At 40.3% G+C, this 18,897-nt stretch overlaps 1 protein-coding gene across 1 annotated transcript; it reads right to left on the reverse strand.

The window, feature by feature from the left end:
- Positions 1-936: 936 nt before the first annotated feature.
- TMEM50A (transmembrane protein 50A) lies at positions 937-18,419 on the reverse strand. The gene is made up of 7 exons (XM_032391017.1): positions 18,268-18,419; positions 16,678-16,785; positions 13,941-14,053; positions 11,453-11,520; positions 9,537-9,629; positions 6,160-6,220; positions 937-1,334 (listed from the first exon to the last, which is right to left on the reverse strand). The coding sequence occupies exons 2-7, from the start codon at positions 16,768-16,770 to the stop codon at positions 1,289-1,291; spliced, it is 474 nt and encodes a 157-aa protein (XP_032246908.1). The 5' UTR covers positions 16,771-16,785; positions 18,268-18,419; the 3' UTR covers positions 937-1,288.
- Between the last annotated feature and the right edge of the window lie 478 nt (positions 18,420-18,897).

Below are 18,897 nucleotides of genomic sequence, written 5' to 3' on the forward strand. Positions count from 1 at the left end.
ACTGTGGAGATACAGTGTCTCAAGATTAAAAAACTGGTTCTGTGACCTTGAGAAAATCAATGTTTCCACAGTCTGGGTTCCCTCATCTGGTAAAAAGAGAAGGTGGACCTTCAACCTCTCAGATGCCCTTGAATTCTCTGAAAACCCACCGTGAGTGATTGGCTGTGGGATGGCAGCAACATGGCCATTTTTTTGAGTGTGTCTGGATGCCCAGGAGATATTCCATATGTACACAGTGAAGACCACATGGCTGGTGTGGACAAGAGCACCACAAATTTAAATCATCTAGGAGATATTCTGTGTTTCAGGAAGGGCTAACTGTAGCAAATTTTATGAAAGAAAACATTTCAAGCTGTATTTCTAAAGAACAGGTACCCCATAGTTAGCTAGTTCATTTAAAAAAAGATTCCCATTTTGCCAAGGTGGGGGGAAGGGGAGAGCCTGACAAAAGGAACAGACCATGAGAATTCTCAGTAGTTAATGTTTGTAATTTTAATTGACCTTGCTGGTCTATTTTGAGGTTAGTGGTTCAGTACAGAGATACGATGAAACTTGGAATCCAATTCACTGTCAAACCAACAACAAAAAATTTGTCACCTGAGTAAAGCCTAGTGTCAAGTCTCTATCCTTTTCCTCTTTCTTTCAATGGTGGATGTGGAGTGACTGTCAGCATCCCACCAGGACCATGTGTTATGGCTGAGTGATTGCCACTCCCCACCCCCCCCATTAGGGGCACCAACACGGTCACTCACCCCTTGGGAGACCCTCAATGGCTACTTACACTGAAATGTTTCCAGAATTTTTGGCAAAACTGTATAAACCAAACACAAAGTATAGTGAGAAAGAATTCTGACCACTGCATAGATTTAAAAACAAGAAATGTTTATATTTCATTTAACATTCGACACAGAATAGGCCACATTTAAACAGACACAATAAATCTTCAGAGCACTTTAATCTGTAGTTTTAGACCTTGGATATGACAAATGCTCATATAAGATGTATCCATAATTCCTTTTGTAATTTATTTTTACAAATTACACCATGATAAAACTTAATAAAAATTACTCATGTGGCATATTTTCAACATTTTATAAGTTAATCCAATGCACACCACAATAGATTTTTGTTGCTGTTTACATAGGAAGTTCTCATGATTTTAGTATTACACAAATTGAAGCTGAGACTACACTCAAAAATGAGTTTAGAAAATGACATTACAAAAAACTGGGGTGTGAGTAGTAAAAAACCCATGCAGGACTGCTGTGCGGAAGCAAACCGGATGTTTTCACTGCCATAAGTCTTCAGTGCGGCCAAACTTAAAAACCAGTCCTCTGCAAATAAAATAAGAAACATCACATCTAGTTGAGTTTGGGGGGAAAAAAAAGAGTATGTGAGACTGGGAGAATGGTGGGAAACTAGCAACAAAGGATTGATGAGTTGTATGAAAAAAACCATGGAATGTATCAGAACAAAAACTGATCATGTGCTTCCCACGTCCTTGACTTCCGGGTAGGTACTGGAGACCTATGCCACTCTTAAAAAGTTAACCGATGTTAAAAAAAAAAAAAAAAAAGTTAACTGATGTTTAGTATTGTAACCATTATATGTCTAATTTTATCATATTCATTCAACAAACCTTTTTTGAATATAATGTGCTAGGTGCTCAGGCTATAAAAATACAAAAGATATGGTGTCCCTGCCCTCAAGCTGCTCACATTTCACATTCTTGGTGACACAATGTGGTAATGGCAGAGGGAGCGTGGGGGGGGGGGGGCGGGGAAGAGGTGTATTTATCAAATGTTGAGAGAACATGGAAACATACAGAATTTATTCTGCCTGAATGTGTTAGGAAAGAAGTTACAGAGGTGGTAATATTTGGAATGGGCTTTGAAGGATAAGCAGCAGTTTCAATGGGAGACTGGTAGGAACAGGAGCTAGTGTGACGAAGGAAGATGTTTCAGGGAGAGGAAACAACATATCAAAAGGCAAAGAGGAAAAAAAGACCACAGGGCCTCAGGAGAAGCCCGAAAGACTGTTGTGTCAGGAATATACCCACACAGAACTTACCATCCAGGGTTTAGGTGGGCAACTGTCTACAGCTGTCCTCAAGGTTTCAACTTAAAGAGGGGCAAGACGGCAATTATATGCATAAGGAGATTACGGGTCTATGTCGAGATCTAGATCTCTGGATAGACGTAAGGATACCTGAAGTGTAGTAGAGAAGGGAGGAGTGCAATATGGCTGGATTATAGCTTAAGAGATAAGAAAGATAGGGAATGGAGGTGGCCAGGATTTGGTAAACCAACTGACCGTGGTGGCTAATTGCCCACAGGGGCCGCACATGCCTTAAATGAGTCAAGAGGGCAGGTGCCAGCCTGTATGTTCTACTATAGAGGGCGACTGATACTCACTCCCAGGCAATTGATGAAATGGGGTTTTGCAGAGATGCACCCTCTATTTAAAAGGAACAACTATCCACCTCCACCTGATTGTTGCTGTGCAAGGCTCAGGATTGTCAGATCTTCCAGTTTTTGAGAAAAAGCCAAAAATTCGGATTTTAACGTAAAAGTCTCTTGAGTTTTAAATGTTGGCTCAATAAAACAGAAAATACTATATAGGATAAATAAAACAGAACTATGGACAGAATTTGGCTGGATGGCCACTAGTGTTGAGTTCCTCTGTAGACAGCTCCAAGTTTTTAAAAAATTTTAAGATGAGAAATGACAGGATTAGAGGCATGTTTTAGAAGAAAAAGTGACACAGGAAAACTGGATCCAAGGGAGGAAACATCAGGGATGTGAAGTGCTCAGGAAGGGATGATGGTGACCCAACAACAGAAACGGACAGAAAGAGAACAAGTCTGAGACCCTTCAGAGGCCGTTCAAGAGGCCTTGGATGTGGGGGGCAAGTGGGAGGAAGAAACTGAAGATGGTGATAGACAGTGGCAGGGCTGGTTTGCATTTGTTTTCTCATGTCTTCCAGGCCCCAGTGTCTACTCCAGGTTAAGCCTGCAATCGTAATGATCAATTTAAAAAGGCTTTCATAAGCCTTTCTAGAGGTAAACACTTGAGTGTTTTTTGAGGAAAATAAAAATGCAGCCAGGAAACTGTCTGTATCCTCTCTTGCAAGTATGTTAATTTCTCTTTATAAAGGATCTCATAAAGCTCCAAAAGGGGATTTGATCTCTGATCTTCTGGTTAATAGCAGGCCTCCACCCTCCAGATAGCTTGGATGAGACATACTTCAGAACACTAGTCAACAGATGTAAACTGTAATCTGAAGAGTTTCTTGGGCAAAACCCAGTCCCGCCTACACTGTCAGATGGTCACCTTTGGTACCGACATCTGTGTCTGATTTCTGGAACAGTAACTTCTCAGCTGCTGCTCAGTATTATTGTTCTGTTACAAATCAGAATGGTAGGCAATCTGCTACAACTATTCTAGTAACAGTGTTTATTAGTTGAATTTAATTTCAATTTGCTTATTTTCAAAAAACACGGTTTTTAGTCTTTATAATAGGGACAATAGTACCAAATAAGAAACTAACCAAACTTGTTTCATATAAAAGGAATTTATCATAACTAATTTGAGACAAGTCAATGATCGGTTTCCAGGGTTTTGTGACATGAAAACTGCTTCGTGAACTCATGTGTTTCTTCCCTCACTGGAAGAGACAACACATTTCCCACAAATCTTCCCCCTCAATCCGCTGTCCCTCCCTCCTGTGACAGTGACTTCTCTGCTACGGCAGCATCTCAAGATGGACCTTGCTTTACCCCTTCTCTCTGCCACAGTAAAGAATGATAAAGAAGGCTGCTGTTTGCCCTTCCCTGGCTGGTTCTCAGTAAATTCCCTCCCCCCAACTCCATCCTGAAGCTTTTCTTCCACACCCTCACACTACCTCCCTTGGCTGAAGTTGTGGGGCCCTGAGTTCCCAAGGGCCTCCCACCCTGTGGAGACATTGGGGTAGTGAGCTCAGGATGCTTGGGGTCCCTCTATACAGATGCCCAAGCCTCAGCCCTGCAGCTTGAAAGGAAAAGAAATCCTACCTACCCACACCGTCCTGCTCATAAACATGCTACACTATCCTACAAAATAACAAACGTACCCGAATTTTATTTCATAAAGCTGAGGAATGAGGTTTACTCGTGCTATATTTTTGAAGTACGGTGTTATACTCCCAAAAAAGGAGGGGAGAGGAGGGAAAGAGAACCCATACCTAAACAACTGGCTGAGGACAGCAAAAGGAGAAAACATCAACTGAATTCACCCCCAAATCTGGAACGTCATCCTCCTAGTAGCTAGAGCCTGAACTCTGGAGTCAGACAGCCTCAGTTTTAGCCACATGATCTCAAAACAAGGAGCCTATTTTTTCTGTGCTTCCTTTCTCACATATAATATGGGGATAATAATGGGGCCACCTTCAGAGTTGTTACAGGAATTAACTGAGAGCATACAGGTAAAATACTAAGAATGGTGCCTCGCACATAGTAATTGCTCAATAAACTCTGGTCATTATTATGTTCTGCATAAAATCAGTGGCTTAACTTTTTGTTGTTGTTGTTTAAACCCTTTGGGTTTTCTCCACTAGTTTGAGGACCCAAGGAAAGACCCAAAGACGTTGTGCATCTTGCCTATCTAAGTTCATATCTGCATATCTAAGTTCACTTTTTTCTTATTTCCAAACTGATATTATAAAACTGCAAGAATTCCTGGTGGAAAAAAAGTTTGGATACCACTGCTGAACGTTACTGAAGGGCAACTATCAGCATTTCATGAGTGGCTGAAGTAGATATGGGGCTTCGATTTCGTTTTGGGGGGTCAGTAGGAAGGGATAGAAAAGAAGTCCTACAATAGACTGTCCTAGAATACAGATCAGTTTTTTAACCTTTTTTTGGATTAGGGACTTCTTTGAAAATCATGAAAGCCATAGACTCTCTTCCTAGAAACACCAGTGTCTTGCATACAGAAATGTCTGGCGCTTCCCCCTCTTCAGAACCCTACCCACAGGATGATGGTTAAGAACCCCGGATGCAGGGGCGCCTGGGTGACGCAGTCGGTTACGAGTCCGACTCTTGGTTTCAGCTCAGGTCATGATCTCAGGATCCTGGGCTCGAGCTCCAGGCTCAGGGTGGAGTCTGCTTGAGATTCTCTCTCCCTCTGCCCACCACCCCCCACTTTCTCTCTTTAAATAAATAAATAAATAACATCTTAAAAAAAAAAAAGAATCCCTGATGCAGAGGATAAAGAGAAGATTTTGGGTGTGGGGTTGGTGGGGGTGGTGGTGGCAAGGGTGGAAGACTAAAGGTAGGGAAAAGGGCAGGCCCTTAGTATCCAGGAAAGAATGAACATTAGAGAAGATTATTGATAAAAGTATTAAGGTTTTTAGGGGTTTTAGTAATCTTTTAATTTGTCATTGCATCAGAAGGATAAAAAATGTTAAGGCTTCTCCTCCACACCTCAATTCTCATGCATAAGTTCTAATAACACCAAGGATAGAACGAACTATAAAATGCATTCAGAAACAAAATTTTAAGGAGAAAAGGTTTTAAGCAGGCTTTCACTGAAAGCAACTGTTAGAAATACAGATTTAAAATAAACATGGTTACTCTCTCAAATAAAATCTTTAAAAAATAAAATAAAAATAAAATAATATAAACATGGTTAGTATTTTGTAACGAAATCTACACGAATCACAGTTCTTCGTTAAAGGGGAGGTGGTGACACTTTAATAAAGTCAGTGTGTGTTCCTGAGTTTGGTAACAACCAGCCCCTATATTAAAGTATCTTTCTCAGTCTCATTCTTCATACTTTATGACATAACATGGGGGAGGGACACTGGCCAGGGTAAATTAATCAGCTAAATATAGTAACATAAAAGAAACAATTATAAAAAAAGAATTCAGGGGTGCCTGGATGGCTCAGTCGGTTAAGCATCTGCCTTCAGCTCAGGTCATGATCCCAGGGTCCTGGAATCGAGCCCCGCATTGGGTTCCCTGCTCAGTGGGGAGCCTGCTTTTCCCTCTTCATCTGCCCCTCCCCTTATCTGCCCCTCCCCTCCACTCATGTTCTCTCTCTCACTCTCTAATAAATAAAATCTTAAAAAAAAAAAAAAAAGAATTACAAAAATAGGATAAAGAATGCAAAAGAAACTTACCCAAAAAAGATGAAGGCATTTTGGAAAAATACAGCAATTCCAGGGTATACGATCGCTTTTTCTGTAAAAATAGTTGTAATATTTAAAGGTTTATGGTCTCAAAACATTTAGTTTCTGATATACTGGTGAATAGCAGGTTTCCTGCCTTACATAATTGAATTTTCTGGTAACCATGGTTGGTTTGAGTGTTAAATGACATAATACATGTGACAGAGTCTAGCGCTGGTTTAGTAAGTGATAGCTCCCTTCCTTCATTTAACATATATTTAGCGAGTGCATACCATGTTCAGCATTGTAATGTGGAAAGTAAATAAAACAGGCAAAATTTTTTTCATCTTCATGAAGCTAAACAACGTAGAGAATAAGTAAATGAGGAGAAAAAATAAAGTGAGAAATGGTAAGAGAAGTGCAGTGAATGATGACATTTTATCCAAGTGGCCAGGAAGACCTCATGAGAAGGTGACAGTGGCAAAAGGACAGGAAGTACATGAGGGCAGGACCATGGAGAAGCAGCAGAACAGCAAGCACAGTAAGCCTGGAGGTAGGGGCGGGCTGGCACATGAGAGGAATGGCCGTGTGGGCAAAAGAGAGAAAAGCAGGACACAGATCAGAGAAGAATGAGGGGCGGGTGGGGGGGTGGTGAAGATCATATGGAGCCTTGCAGTCACAGTGAGGGCTTTGATTTTCACTCTGAGGAAGATGAGAAGCCACTGGAGGGTTCTGAGCAGAAAAGTAATGACATATTTTAATAGGATTCCCGTGGCTGCCGAGCTGAGTAGACAAAAGGGGGTAAGAGGAGAAACAGAAACCAGTGAGGAAGCGGTTTCAGGAAATCAGACAGGAGACTAACAGACTGAACCAGGGTGGTAGCAACGGAGATGGTAAAAAGTGGTGGGACTCAGGGGGTGCCTGGCTGGCTCCGTTGGTAGAGCATGTGACCCTTGATCTAGGGGTTTTAAGTTCAAGCCCCACACTGGGTATAGAGATTACTTAAAAAAAAAAAAATCTATATTAAAAAAAATGGTGGAGGGGCACCTGGGTGGCTCAGTCGGTTAAGCGTCCAACTCTTGATTTCTGCTCAGGTCATGACCTCAGGGTAGTCAGCCAGAACCCCACACTGGAATCTGCACTGAGTGTAGAGCCTGCTTAAGATTCTCTCTGTCCCTCTGCTCCTCCTCCCTGCCCCCTCCCCCGCTCACGCATGCTTGTGCACTCTCTCTCTCCCCCCCTCTCTCTCTCTAAAAGAAAAAAGTGGTAGGATTCAGGATATATTTTAGCAGCAGAATCAGCAGGATTTGCTGATGGACTGGGCTACGAGAGAAAGAGAAGTATCATCTTTGACAGGCCTTCACCACCCAGTTTTTACCTGAACGTTTGGAGGGACAGAAGCCATTAGCTAGGATGGGCAAGACTGCCAGAGGAACGTTTTGTTCCAATTTATCCCAGATTGAAGTTGAAATCCTCATAAATTTCTACTATTGGAGCTGTCAATGATTACTCATTAATTGACAAACCAAGCATGGTAAGTAGATGAATTATCAACTTTTTCTCAGAAGAGTTTTAAATTAATCTGATTACCGTGACAGCTGGTTTGCATAGGCTTCACTACTGTAAGGCCAGATCAAATATTCCACAGTAGTTGGAACTACTACCACTAGAATGGCTAGAATGGCTCCTAAGGACCCTACAGAAAGGCAACTTATAAAATTACAGATCTCCTGCTAATAATTCTCAAAGCATAACCTGGCTCCAGAAGTCTTTAGGAAAATGACTAAAAATTCTGTGAGATTGGGGCGCCTGGGTGGCTCAGTCAGTTAAGTGTCTGCCTTCAGCTCAGGTCATGATCCCAGGGTCCTGGGATCAAGCCCCACGTCGGGCTCTCTGCTCAGAAGGGAGTCTGCCTCTCCCTCTGCCCCTCACCCTACTTGTGCTCTCTCTCACTTTATCTCTCAAATAAATAAGTAAAATGTTTAAAAAAAAAATTCTGTGAGATAAACACATTTCTACAAAAAGGGGCTCTGTATTAATAGTTGCATCCGGGAGAGGAAAATTATCAATAATTTTATTTTCTTCTTTGAGCTCTTTTATATTATCAGTATTTTTTTTTTTTAAAGATTTTATTTATTTATTTGACAGAGAGAGACACAGCAAGAGAGGGAACACAAGCAGGGGAACTGGGAGAGGGAGAGGCAGGCTCCCCACAGAGCAGGGAGCCCGATGCGGGGCTCAATCCCAGGACCCTGGGATCATGACCTGAGCCGAAGGCAGACGCTTAACAATTGAGCCACCCAGGCGCCCCTCTTATCAGTATTCTATAATGAACAAGTACTATGGAATTCACATGATAAAAAAGTAACATTTTTGTTTTTTAAAATATGATGGTGATAAAGATTTTGTAGCAGCAAGAGAACTACTGAGGATATCATGTAAAATGCAAAAACCTAGGTTCAAAATTATATTTACACTATGATTATAACTACACAAAAACATAAGAGAAGAGACCAGAGGAAATATACCAAAACATTTAAAAACAGTACATTATTATAGTTTCTTTCTTCTCTACATTCTTGGGAATATGGCTTTAGTAATAAGTTATATAAACAACAACAAAAATACATATTTAAAATGCCTATCATTCCTGTCTGTAAGACTTAAATGATGTTAATAAAAAAGTCAGGAAACCCATGATTTTAATCCAAGAATTACATTTTGTTTAAAGAAATAAAGGGTTAAAATATGGGCTAGATTAGATCTCTGCTGGTCCAGTGTTTGCAAATCATTAATATCGTATTTTTACTGTGAGAAGCATAGTCAATTTTACCTGGAACAATAAGGGGTGTTCATATTTTTCTGAGGTCCCTCAAGGTAAAATTTCACACAGGGATCTACGAGCAGGCCTTGTCCTGCGGGCCTTGCTTTCCACTGGCTTTATACAGCAGATGCCCGTGAAGTGTTAGTTTACTTTCTGTCTAAAAGGAGATGATGTCATAGTACCAGGGAGGCTTAGCTCAATAAATTTTAATTCTAGGATGTTAGAGCTTTGCATGGATATCATTCACCAAGACAAAACTTGCCAAATAGCTACAGAACATATGTATCCCGGTTTTGAGGTTTTTGGAAGCCAAAGAGAAGCAAGGTTTGGAGCTGTGTACCCTTACTTCCAGACACTAGATTAGAAGAAAAAATACAGAAAAGGGAATAATAAAAACATACCAAATTAACCAAATGTGGATAGGGTGAAGGGAGGTCCCAGGTATAAATGCTAGTAGCTAGGAGCTGAGCCACCTGTATGAAAAATACCTTTACTCTAAAATAACCAGCTCTAATGCACAACTTCAGTATTTCATTGAAGAAAAATGTGAACTGTTTTCTCTTACCTTTAGCAACATAACCTCCAAAGAGAATCCACATAGATGCGATCAGAGATCCAAAGGCCAGCATGAAACCAATGAACAGCCAAATGCGAGCACCTTAAAAGAAATAACATTTTACCAGAATTGCTTCTCCTATGGCAGCAGTCAGTTCAATTAACTTCTCAAAAGGAAAGCAAAAACCAGAACAGAAAAAATGTGTAGTTGCCATTTAAAGTCTAAAATAAGAATGGAAGATGTGTTGAGTATCTTTCATCAGTGCAGACGTTGGCCTTTTTCTTGTTGGCTGGTCTGTATATTCTAAGTGCCTATAATTAATCTCCTTAAATATGTATACTGAGAAAAATTCCTCAACCATTTTATAAAAATCTCACAAAATATGTTTCAACATATTTACAGGCTCATTCTCCATATATTTTTAGAAACTGTATTCCAAAACTTAAACTCCTCCAAGAGAACTTCCAAGCAATAACATAGGTATGCTTAACAAAAAATCATATTCAGTGATATGTGAATCTAAACACACTACCATACTTCACTTTCAGGTAAGTCAGGCAGCGAAATAAATTCAAACTTATTGTGACTGGCACTTAGGAAAGCTACATTAAAATTATGTTAACAGAGGAGGACAAATTTTAAATCCCATTTATAAAATATTTATGAAGATTTGCTATAAAATACAATCCTTAGACTGTCTAAAATGAATTGAGATGAGTTTCTTTAATTAGCACAAATACATTTTAATAAAAACACTGCCTTGTTCAATAAAGCAAAGCAAATAGAAGGCTACATTTAATTTCTGATTTCATTTCCAAAACATAAAACCAAATAATAGTTTTGAAATAATAAGCTGACAGTCATAGATGTAGTATTAAATACAACTGGCTCTGGATCCCCAAAGCTGTACTAGCTAACAAATTTTAGTTAGAGATGTGATGGCCATATTCTAGTCCTAGCCCTCGCTATTACTGGCTTATCATTATCAACACCAACTGCTAACATTCATATATTTGTTTATACTTTATGATTATGGCAGATCAGTGTTTCTGTATCTCTTCTACTTCAGTTCATCTATAAAGAGAGTGAACCAAAGAGTCTGAAAGTGTAGATCAGGGCTGACTCCTGTTTCATTTAAAAAAAAAAAAAAAGGAAGAAAAAGGAAAAAAAGTCACTTGAATTCTGCCTATTTATTTTTTTATGGATATAATGTAAGTTTACCATTTAGATTGTTTAATCAGTGTCCCCTCAAGTCTTTGTGTAAGCTGGACTCTCGAGGAAGCTGTGCCACACGCATCCTGTACTCAGCCTGCCTCACTCAGGTGCATGGCAATGGAGGCCAGGGGACGGGAGTTGCTCAGTTGAGGAGGAAGGGACTTGGTGAACCTAAGCACCAAAATTCTATTAATTCTATTCAACTTTGCAAGATGAAAAGAATTCTGGAGGTTGGTCACACAGTAATGTGAATGTATTTAACGTTACTGAACTGTACACTTAAAAATGGTTAAGATGGTAAATTTTATGTTGTATATTTCAAAACACACCCAAATCACTATGATTCTATTTCAAAATGCCAATCCAATCAAATAAAGTTGGCAAAAAAGAGAAGAAAATAATTTATATGGTAAAGCTTAAAGTGCTATAAAGTCTATTTTGCACACGGATTCTTTATTACATACTGTCCTTTATACTGTGTACACTTGTATCTACGTATTACTGCACGGGGCTAGAAATTCAAGACTGCGTACTTGGGCTCTACAGCCAGGCTAGACTAAATGTGACTTGTACCTTATGCTTTGAAATCTATAACCTCTGCTCTAGATATACTTCCATCCTATCTCTGATCTGAAGGACTTAGACACGTGGCCCTTCCATGTATAATTCTATCAAGGATGTATAGTAAGATGTTGTTTACACCTGTTTACCTGTTTGACCCAGGCAACCTTCACTGTAACTATCACCTCGGACTTGTCCATTTGATACTGCATTAATCCTGTATGAATAAAATAAAGCCAAGATATCACGGTCTTTGACTCCAAGAGAAAATACCCATGACATCAAATTACCAGATACAATAAACTAGAATGCCTCAAATTTAAGATTAGGCCTCATGAGTCTTGAGTAATGGGTTCATGTAAACTTAAGCAAGTCCCTTCAACCAGATACCCTCTAAGCAGTGGTGACAGTCCCCAGACCAGCAGAATCATCACCTGGGAACTGATTAGAAAGAAAATTCCCCGGCCCCACCCTAGACTTACTAAGGCAGAAACTCTGGGTATGGGGTCCAGCAATCTGACTTTTAACAAGTCCTTCAGGTGATTCTGATGCTTGGTAACATTTGAGAGGTAATTTTTCAAAATGATGTCTCACTTGTTAAAATTTGAGAGTGAAATTCTCAAAATTACGTCTTGCTGAGATGGAACAATCTTTAGCTTGGTGCTACCTAGCTTGCCATTTGTACACATGGGACATACTCAACATGTAATATGCATGCATGACAAAACACAGAGAGAAAAAGGTCCCTAGAATATCCAAAAACTACTTAAAATTGGCTTAGGAATGAATTTTTTGTGATAATTCTGTACTAATGTCCAATATTTGGAGAAATGATTATATATTAAGCAAAACAATAACTTTTTGCTCTGAAGACATTATCAAAGTGATTCAAGTGGTAAAGTCTTGTTTTTCAATCCCCGATACAGGTTCCAAACATAGCAAGTCTTTTGCTGACTCTCACAGAGTACCATTCTAAATTGAGATAGCCTTGCTTTCTTTAGAGGTATCCTTTCAAAAATTTAAATATCATGGGAAAATGTTCACAATATATTAAGTTAAAAAGTTACAGAACTTTATACATACTATGTACATATATGTACACATACACATATGTATATAGTATATATATATTGTGTATGTATGTGTGTGTGTCTACCACTACAATGGAAGCTTCATGAGGGCAAGGGTTGTGTCTATCTTGTTTCCCATTTTTATTTTCGGCGCCTAGCACATAGTAGGTGCCCAATAAACATGTTGACTATATGCACCCTGACTTTTTAAATAATAATATGAAGTCTTACTTTATTCATTCAAATCTAAGTTTTAGAACGATCAAAACACTCTTAATTATGTTCAGTGATCTCTGTACCAACCACATTATTTGGTACACAAAATAAATACATTTTAAAACAAGCTTTGTTTTCAAAAAAAAAAAAGAAATGCAGATGTTCTTAGGTTAGTGATTCTTTGCTCCTATTTTTTCCTTGCTGAGCCATCTGAATAGACTTTTTAGCCCTCTGTCAAACGGCCATGATCTGCCCTGTCAGTCTCCACTACCAGGCACATTCTAAAATGAACAATCTCTATTTGTTCTCTGGCATTACTAGTTTCGTATATAATCTCAAACTTACAGAAAAGTTATCTAGTTCAAATAATTTTTTTTTCTGAAACATTTGAAAGTTGCCAAACTGATGCCCTGTAACCCTAGAAATGTGTATTTCCTACAAACAAGACAGTTCCACAGAACTCCAATACAACCATTAAAATTGGGAAGTTAACAATGATCCATTACCACCATCTACTCTTCAGACCTCATTCAAGTTCCTCAGTTGGCCCAATACTGCTCTTAACAAAAGCATCTGCTCATGCAAAAAAGCAGAATCATGAGGTACATTTTGTTCTCATGTCTCTTTAGTCTCAGTCTTCTCTGGCTTTTATGACCTTAACCCTTTACTCCAGCCATCCTGGTCTCCTTGTCATGGAGCCTCTGTCCTTGCTGTTCCATAGGTCTGGAATGATCCTCTCTTATATATGCCCATGGTCAGCTCCTTCATTTCTCCAAGTCTTTACTACAACAGCGCCTTCTTCATGAGGCCTTCCTTGACTCTATTTAAAATTTCTGTACCTCCTCCTGACATCAACTTTCTCCCTTCTCTGTAATGCTAGCATGCTATATACATAATTTATTTCTCCTTGCTTACTATCTGTCTCACTCATTTAAGTATAAATTCTGTAAGTGCATGGATGTTTCTCTGTTTTATTCACTACTATATTTCCTATACCTAGAGCAGAGCCTGAGAAGAGAAAAGCGTAATGAATATTTGTTGGATAAATGAATAAACAAACACTTAGACAAAGTACATGGTTTCTGACCTAAAAGTAAAGTTGCAACATGAGCAGTGTAGCAACAAAAGGAGAGCTGAGAGGAGCTGGGGGATGGAAGTGGGAGAGGAGAGCTGGAAGGGAGACTAGAAAAGAGAACTGTTGCTTTTCTTTGTAAGTCCTCTGCAAGCTGACTTTTAAACCATTCCAGTACATTGATGACGTTGAAAAATATGAACTCTACTAAACTATATGGAAGACATTTTTATTTTGTGATAATCTATGTTAAGTAGTGTCATGAACAACGATGCTTACATCAGGAAGGCTATGGTTGCTATAACACCACAGGCATGGTATGAGTGGTTGAAGTCTTCCATAGTGGGATAAATGACAGCTGCATCTATGATAATCCACCAGCCTGTAAAAAACTAAAACAGACATTAAAAAGTGATGCTAATGAGAAATTACCGTAATTTCATATCTTACTAGCTAAAAAGAAAGCAACATTTCTAAATGAAAATATCCCTTCTAATGAATTTCAAAAATTTTTAAATGTTCTAGCAGTTTCTTGTATATAATTTGAACATGGCTTAATATGTGAATAAATATTAGATACCCTTAAGTCTGCCAGTAATCACTATGTAATACGAATTTCTTTTCTAAGCCTACTTCAATCATTATTTTATATTGTTGTAATAAAGTCTGTCAACTTATTTTGTGAACTAGAAATAAGTTCTATTTTCCCATGGCAGGAGAAAGGAAAAAAGCGATTCAGATTCTGACTGACAGGAGTGGCTTGTTGCTGACATAACCTCCAGAAAGAGGTTATCATTGAAAATGAAAAAAAAAAAAGTATTCAAAATAATAGTGGGAATAGTTATTGTTGACAGAATTTTAGCTATTCTCTTGGTGTTGTGAAATAAGTAATGGTTCTGCAGTTCTGCTTTTCCTTTTGATGTATACAGTGCAGTCTACAGATGGTTTTAGGTGTGATGCTAAATTCAATTTAAACACCAAATATAATTTATCTTAATTGAGTTTGGTTTTGGATGTTATCAAGGGTAAATACATAATGAAAAAACATTAAAACTGCACAAATATCAGCTGACCACAAGCTTAGAGTAAGATATTAGCCAAATTCTGGTAAGTAGCTTAGAAAGTTTTAAAAAGTAACCCCCTGGGGATGCCTGGGTGGCTCTTTGGGTTAAGAGTCTGCCTTCGGCTCAGGTCATGATCCCAGGGTCCTGGGATTGAGTCGCTCATCAGGCTCCCTGCTCAGGGGGTAGTCTGCTTCTCCCTCTGCCTGCCACTCCCCCTGCTTGTGCGTGTGCGCGCTCTCTCTCTCTGACAAATAAATAAAATAAAACCTTTAAAAATAAATAAAAGTAACCTCCTGCCCTACCCCCACTCCCAACCATGACCCAGTTAGCTCTGGGAACTGCCATCTTCTGGCAATTCTTTTTTTTTTTTTTTTAAAGATTTTTATTTATTTATTTGAGAGAGAATGAGAGAGAGAACACGAGATGGGGGAGGATCAGAGGGAGAAGCAGACTCCCCGCTGAGCAGGGAGCCCTATGAGACTCGATCCCAGGACTCCAGGATCATGACCAGAGCCAAAGGCAGTCGCTTAACCAACTGAGCAGCCCTGGCATCCCCTGGCAATTCTTTAAAAATAACTACTGGGGCACCTGGGTGGCTCAATCCTTAGGCGTCTGCCTTCAGCTCAGGTCATGACCTCAGGGTCCTGGGATTGAGCCCCAGTCGGGCTCCTGGCTCAGCGGGGAGCCTGATTCTCCCTCTCCCTCTGCCTCTCCCCCTGCTCATGCACTCTCTATCTCTGTGTCTCAAATGAATAAAAAAATCTTAAAAAAAAAATAACTACTTTAGGCTAATCAAATTACTTTTATCAGGTTATAGACAGTTCCATACTCTATTAATGACATTTTTTCTGGCTAGCACAAGTACTCTTCCTTTTCTTTCTTTCTTTTTTTTTTTTTTAAAAACTCTCACCTCAGTGTATTCAAGATATTTTCTTCATAGACTAAAATTTAAAGCTTTTTTTTGGGGGGGGGGGGATGTTTGTAAGAGCAGAATTTCTATAGCAGTTTTGTTTTTTATTTTTAAGATTTTATTTTTAAGTAATCTCTATGCCCAATGTGGGGCTTGAACTCACAATGCCAAGATCAAGAGTCCCACGCTCTACAGGCAGCCAGCCAAGCGCCCCTCTATGGTAGTTTTATATTTTGCCATTACTTTAGGATAATTATTTTTCATAGATTATAAATGTCAGAGAATAAGCAAAAGGAGCAAAAATAAGCAAAGAGGAGATACTTAAACTTAGATTTTTTTTTTAAGATTTTATTTTTAAGTAACCTCTACACCCATCATGGGGCTTGAACTGACAACACAGAGATCAAGAGTCACATGGTCCACTGACTGAGCCAGCCAGGCGCCCCTAAACTTAGATTTTTGTTTGTTTATTTAAAATCCACTATTTAGAGCATATGACAACATAAGAGCATAAAACACAAGTATCAGATGCCTTGAGGGATTTGCAATGTAAATAAAAATTTTATACTATAAATTACTTCTAGGCAATATGCTTTAATGAGCTTCCTGTGTGGTTTTTTCTTTTGTTTTGCTTTTTAATGAGACTGAGAAGAAAGCTAACTCTGGATTATGAAAAAATACAATCATATCTCTCCACTGGTTTTGACCTGTTTCTTAAACACTTCCTGGTATCTCAATGTACTCACAAAAAGGAGGCACTATCCATATAATGAATAAATATACAAAGCATACTATCTTATATATCATTTTTAACATGCATTTAAAGAAAACCAATCACTCTACTAATCATTTTTCAAACCATAATTCCAACTCTTAAAATGGAGTAACTCAACTCCCTCGTAAACAAAACATCAACGTTTATTAAAATAAATTCAGTGGTCAAAGATAAATAGTACATATTTAAAAACATCATACAGAATTCAAAACACATAAAAACAAACACAACAAAATAATGAAGGCCCAAATTATCAATGACACTTACTAGAACACCAGCAGCAATGGAAGCAATAGTATTGCGCTTTTCCCCCCAGTCAATGCATTCTGAGCATCTCAAGCCTTCTAGAAATCCAGACATTTTTTTCCCAGGTCACTTAAAAAACAAAAAACAAAAAAATCAACTCCATTAAAGTACTCCTATTTACTTGCTTCAAACATGAGTTATGTTCCTAGAAAATAATTAACAGTTCAGGAATAATTTAATAAAAGTGAAATACTTTATCTTGGCTACATATACTTTTTCAGAATATTTGATTTAATTTTTGATCAATCTCCACATTAAAACCTTGGTAAACAAAATCTGGATTCATTTAGTTGTTTTTTTTTTTAATTTAAAAGATAGTTTTGGTATATTTAAGAAATATGAACAAAGGTGGGTATCCAAATATGGAAAAATATTTGTCTTGGGAATTTACACATTTTATCATAGAACATGTGTTTCTTCACACTCAGATTAAGAAATTAAACAATGCACTGCAGGTCTTCTACTCACATCACTTTCACTTCATTATTTTTTCCAGAACCAATCCTGATTTTTGGTGTTATTTCTATGTAAAGAACACCCATTTCATTTTAACATCTGTCTCTGATTCTAAGAGATGCCTTTCCAGCCAAAAGAAAGCATAAAATTGAAGCTAATATTAATTCAGACCCCCCCCAAAAAATGCACTGCTGAATTACTATAGATGAATTACCACAGCCGACCTAACAAATTACATAAAACACTCCTCGGAGCCCAGCTATGCAGACCTGGCCTAAGACACATCCGGACTACCGCTATTTCAGAGTACTGAAAAAGCCTGAATTGGGTATAACTTGCTAATTATCAAGACACACCCAAACTCCTACAGAGACTCTGAATCCGTCTGTTTAGCTACTCTGTACAGAGCAATTCTGATTGCCCAAAACCATGATATTCTAAAGAAGAGCAAGGAGTCCAAGCGTAACATCCCTTTTAAGCATTAAATATTAACACCTGTGATTATAACCAGTGCTAATATGCTTTGGAGACAAGCCCAGTTTTGAAAATTCACCTTTCATTTTCCCTGGAAGGAAGTGCAATCCAGGGCGTGTTACTTTCGGTTCATCTCTATGCCCCCGCCCCAACCCATCCGAGCCCATTCTTCTTGGGTTTATTACCCGCACCCTGCTGCGCGTAGCCCGCCCCCAGACCCGGGATTCCAGGTCTGGAGTGGACGCGAGCTGAGAGGATGTGGGAACTCGTTCTAGCTCGGCCACCCCCCCCCCCCCCCCCCCCCCCCCCGCCGCGTGAACCCGCGGGTGACACTCGCTCTCGGGGGCTGTTTCTCCAACCCTCAAGGAGGAGACCACGATGATTTCCACGGATCCCGGGACGTCCCGGGGAGGGGCGCTGTCCGGCAGTCCGGCGCGGTCCGCACGCAGCCGTCCGGGAGGAAGCGGCCGGGAAGGGTCCAGGGAGACACAGCCCGAGCCTGCAGCCTCCCAGAAGGTGGAGATAACGACCCCGTCAGCCCCGGCCCGGCAGACAGCCCCGGGCCCGAGTCCTCTCGGCCTGTGGCGGCGACCCCCTCTCCCACTCCTGCCCGGCACTTACGTCCAGCCCCGCCCGTGCAGTCGGTCCCGAGCCCGGTGTCGCGCAGCGCGGGGCCGCCTCACTTTCTCCTAGTTTCCAGCCAAGAAAACAAAACAGCCACCGGCCACCGGGTACCCGGATGAAACAGCACCGCCCCCGGAGCTCGGTCGCGCATGCGGGGAGCGGGGCTGAGGGAGCAGCACGGTGGGGGGGAGGAGGCGGGAGGAGAAGAGCGGCGGGAGGGCCAGAGGGAGCCACGCCCACCGCGCCAAAGTCTGCGGGTGCTCCAGGTGCCGGGGGCTGGGGATTTCCACGGCGCTCAGTTCGCGTCTGCACCTCAGGAGTGGTAGTCTGAGTGCACCTTCCAAAGGAAGGCGTCTGTTGGGCCTTTGTATTCGTCCAGTGTGAGGTGGTAAGTTTTCTAGTGCTGCGGTCGGCTCCTCAGTTATCTCAGGGTGACAGGAAAAGTGTCGGGTCCCGCGTGGTGCAAAAATTGGTTCTGGGGGGACGCCTGGGTGGCTCAGTCGTTAAGCGTTTGCCTTCGGCTCAGGTCATGATCCCAGGGTCCTGGGATCGAGTCCCACATCGGGCTCCTTGCTCAGTGAGGAGCCTGCTTCTCCCTCTCCCTCTGCTGCTCCCCCTGCTTGTGCC

The sequence above is a fragment of the Phoca vitulina genome, unplaced genomic scaffold (assembly GCF_004348235.1).
Source record: "Phoca vitulina isolate PV1807 unplaced genomic scaffold, GSC_HSeal_1.0 scaffold2, whole genome shotgun sequence".
In the NCBI taxonomy this organism is placed as follows: Eukaryota; Metazoa; Chordata; class Mammalia; order Carnivora; family Phocidae; genus Phoca; species Phoca vitulina.

Excerpts from the sequence above, each read along its gene's own strand:
- TMEM50A (XM_032391017.1), bottom strand. The coding sequence starts at position 16,770 with ATGTCTGGATTTCTAGAAGGCTTGAGATGCTCAGAATGCATTGACTGG. Across the intron at positions 9,630-11,452 it reads AGGTTGCCTGGGTCAAACAG|GTGCTCGCATTTGGCTGTTC; the intron begins GTAAACAGGTGT and ends ATTTCTTTTAAG. Across the intron at positions 6,221-9,536 it reads TGGAGGTTATGTTGCTAAAG|AAAAAGCGATCGTATACCCT; the intron begins GTAAGAGAAAAC and ends CTATTTTTACAG.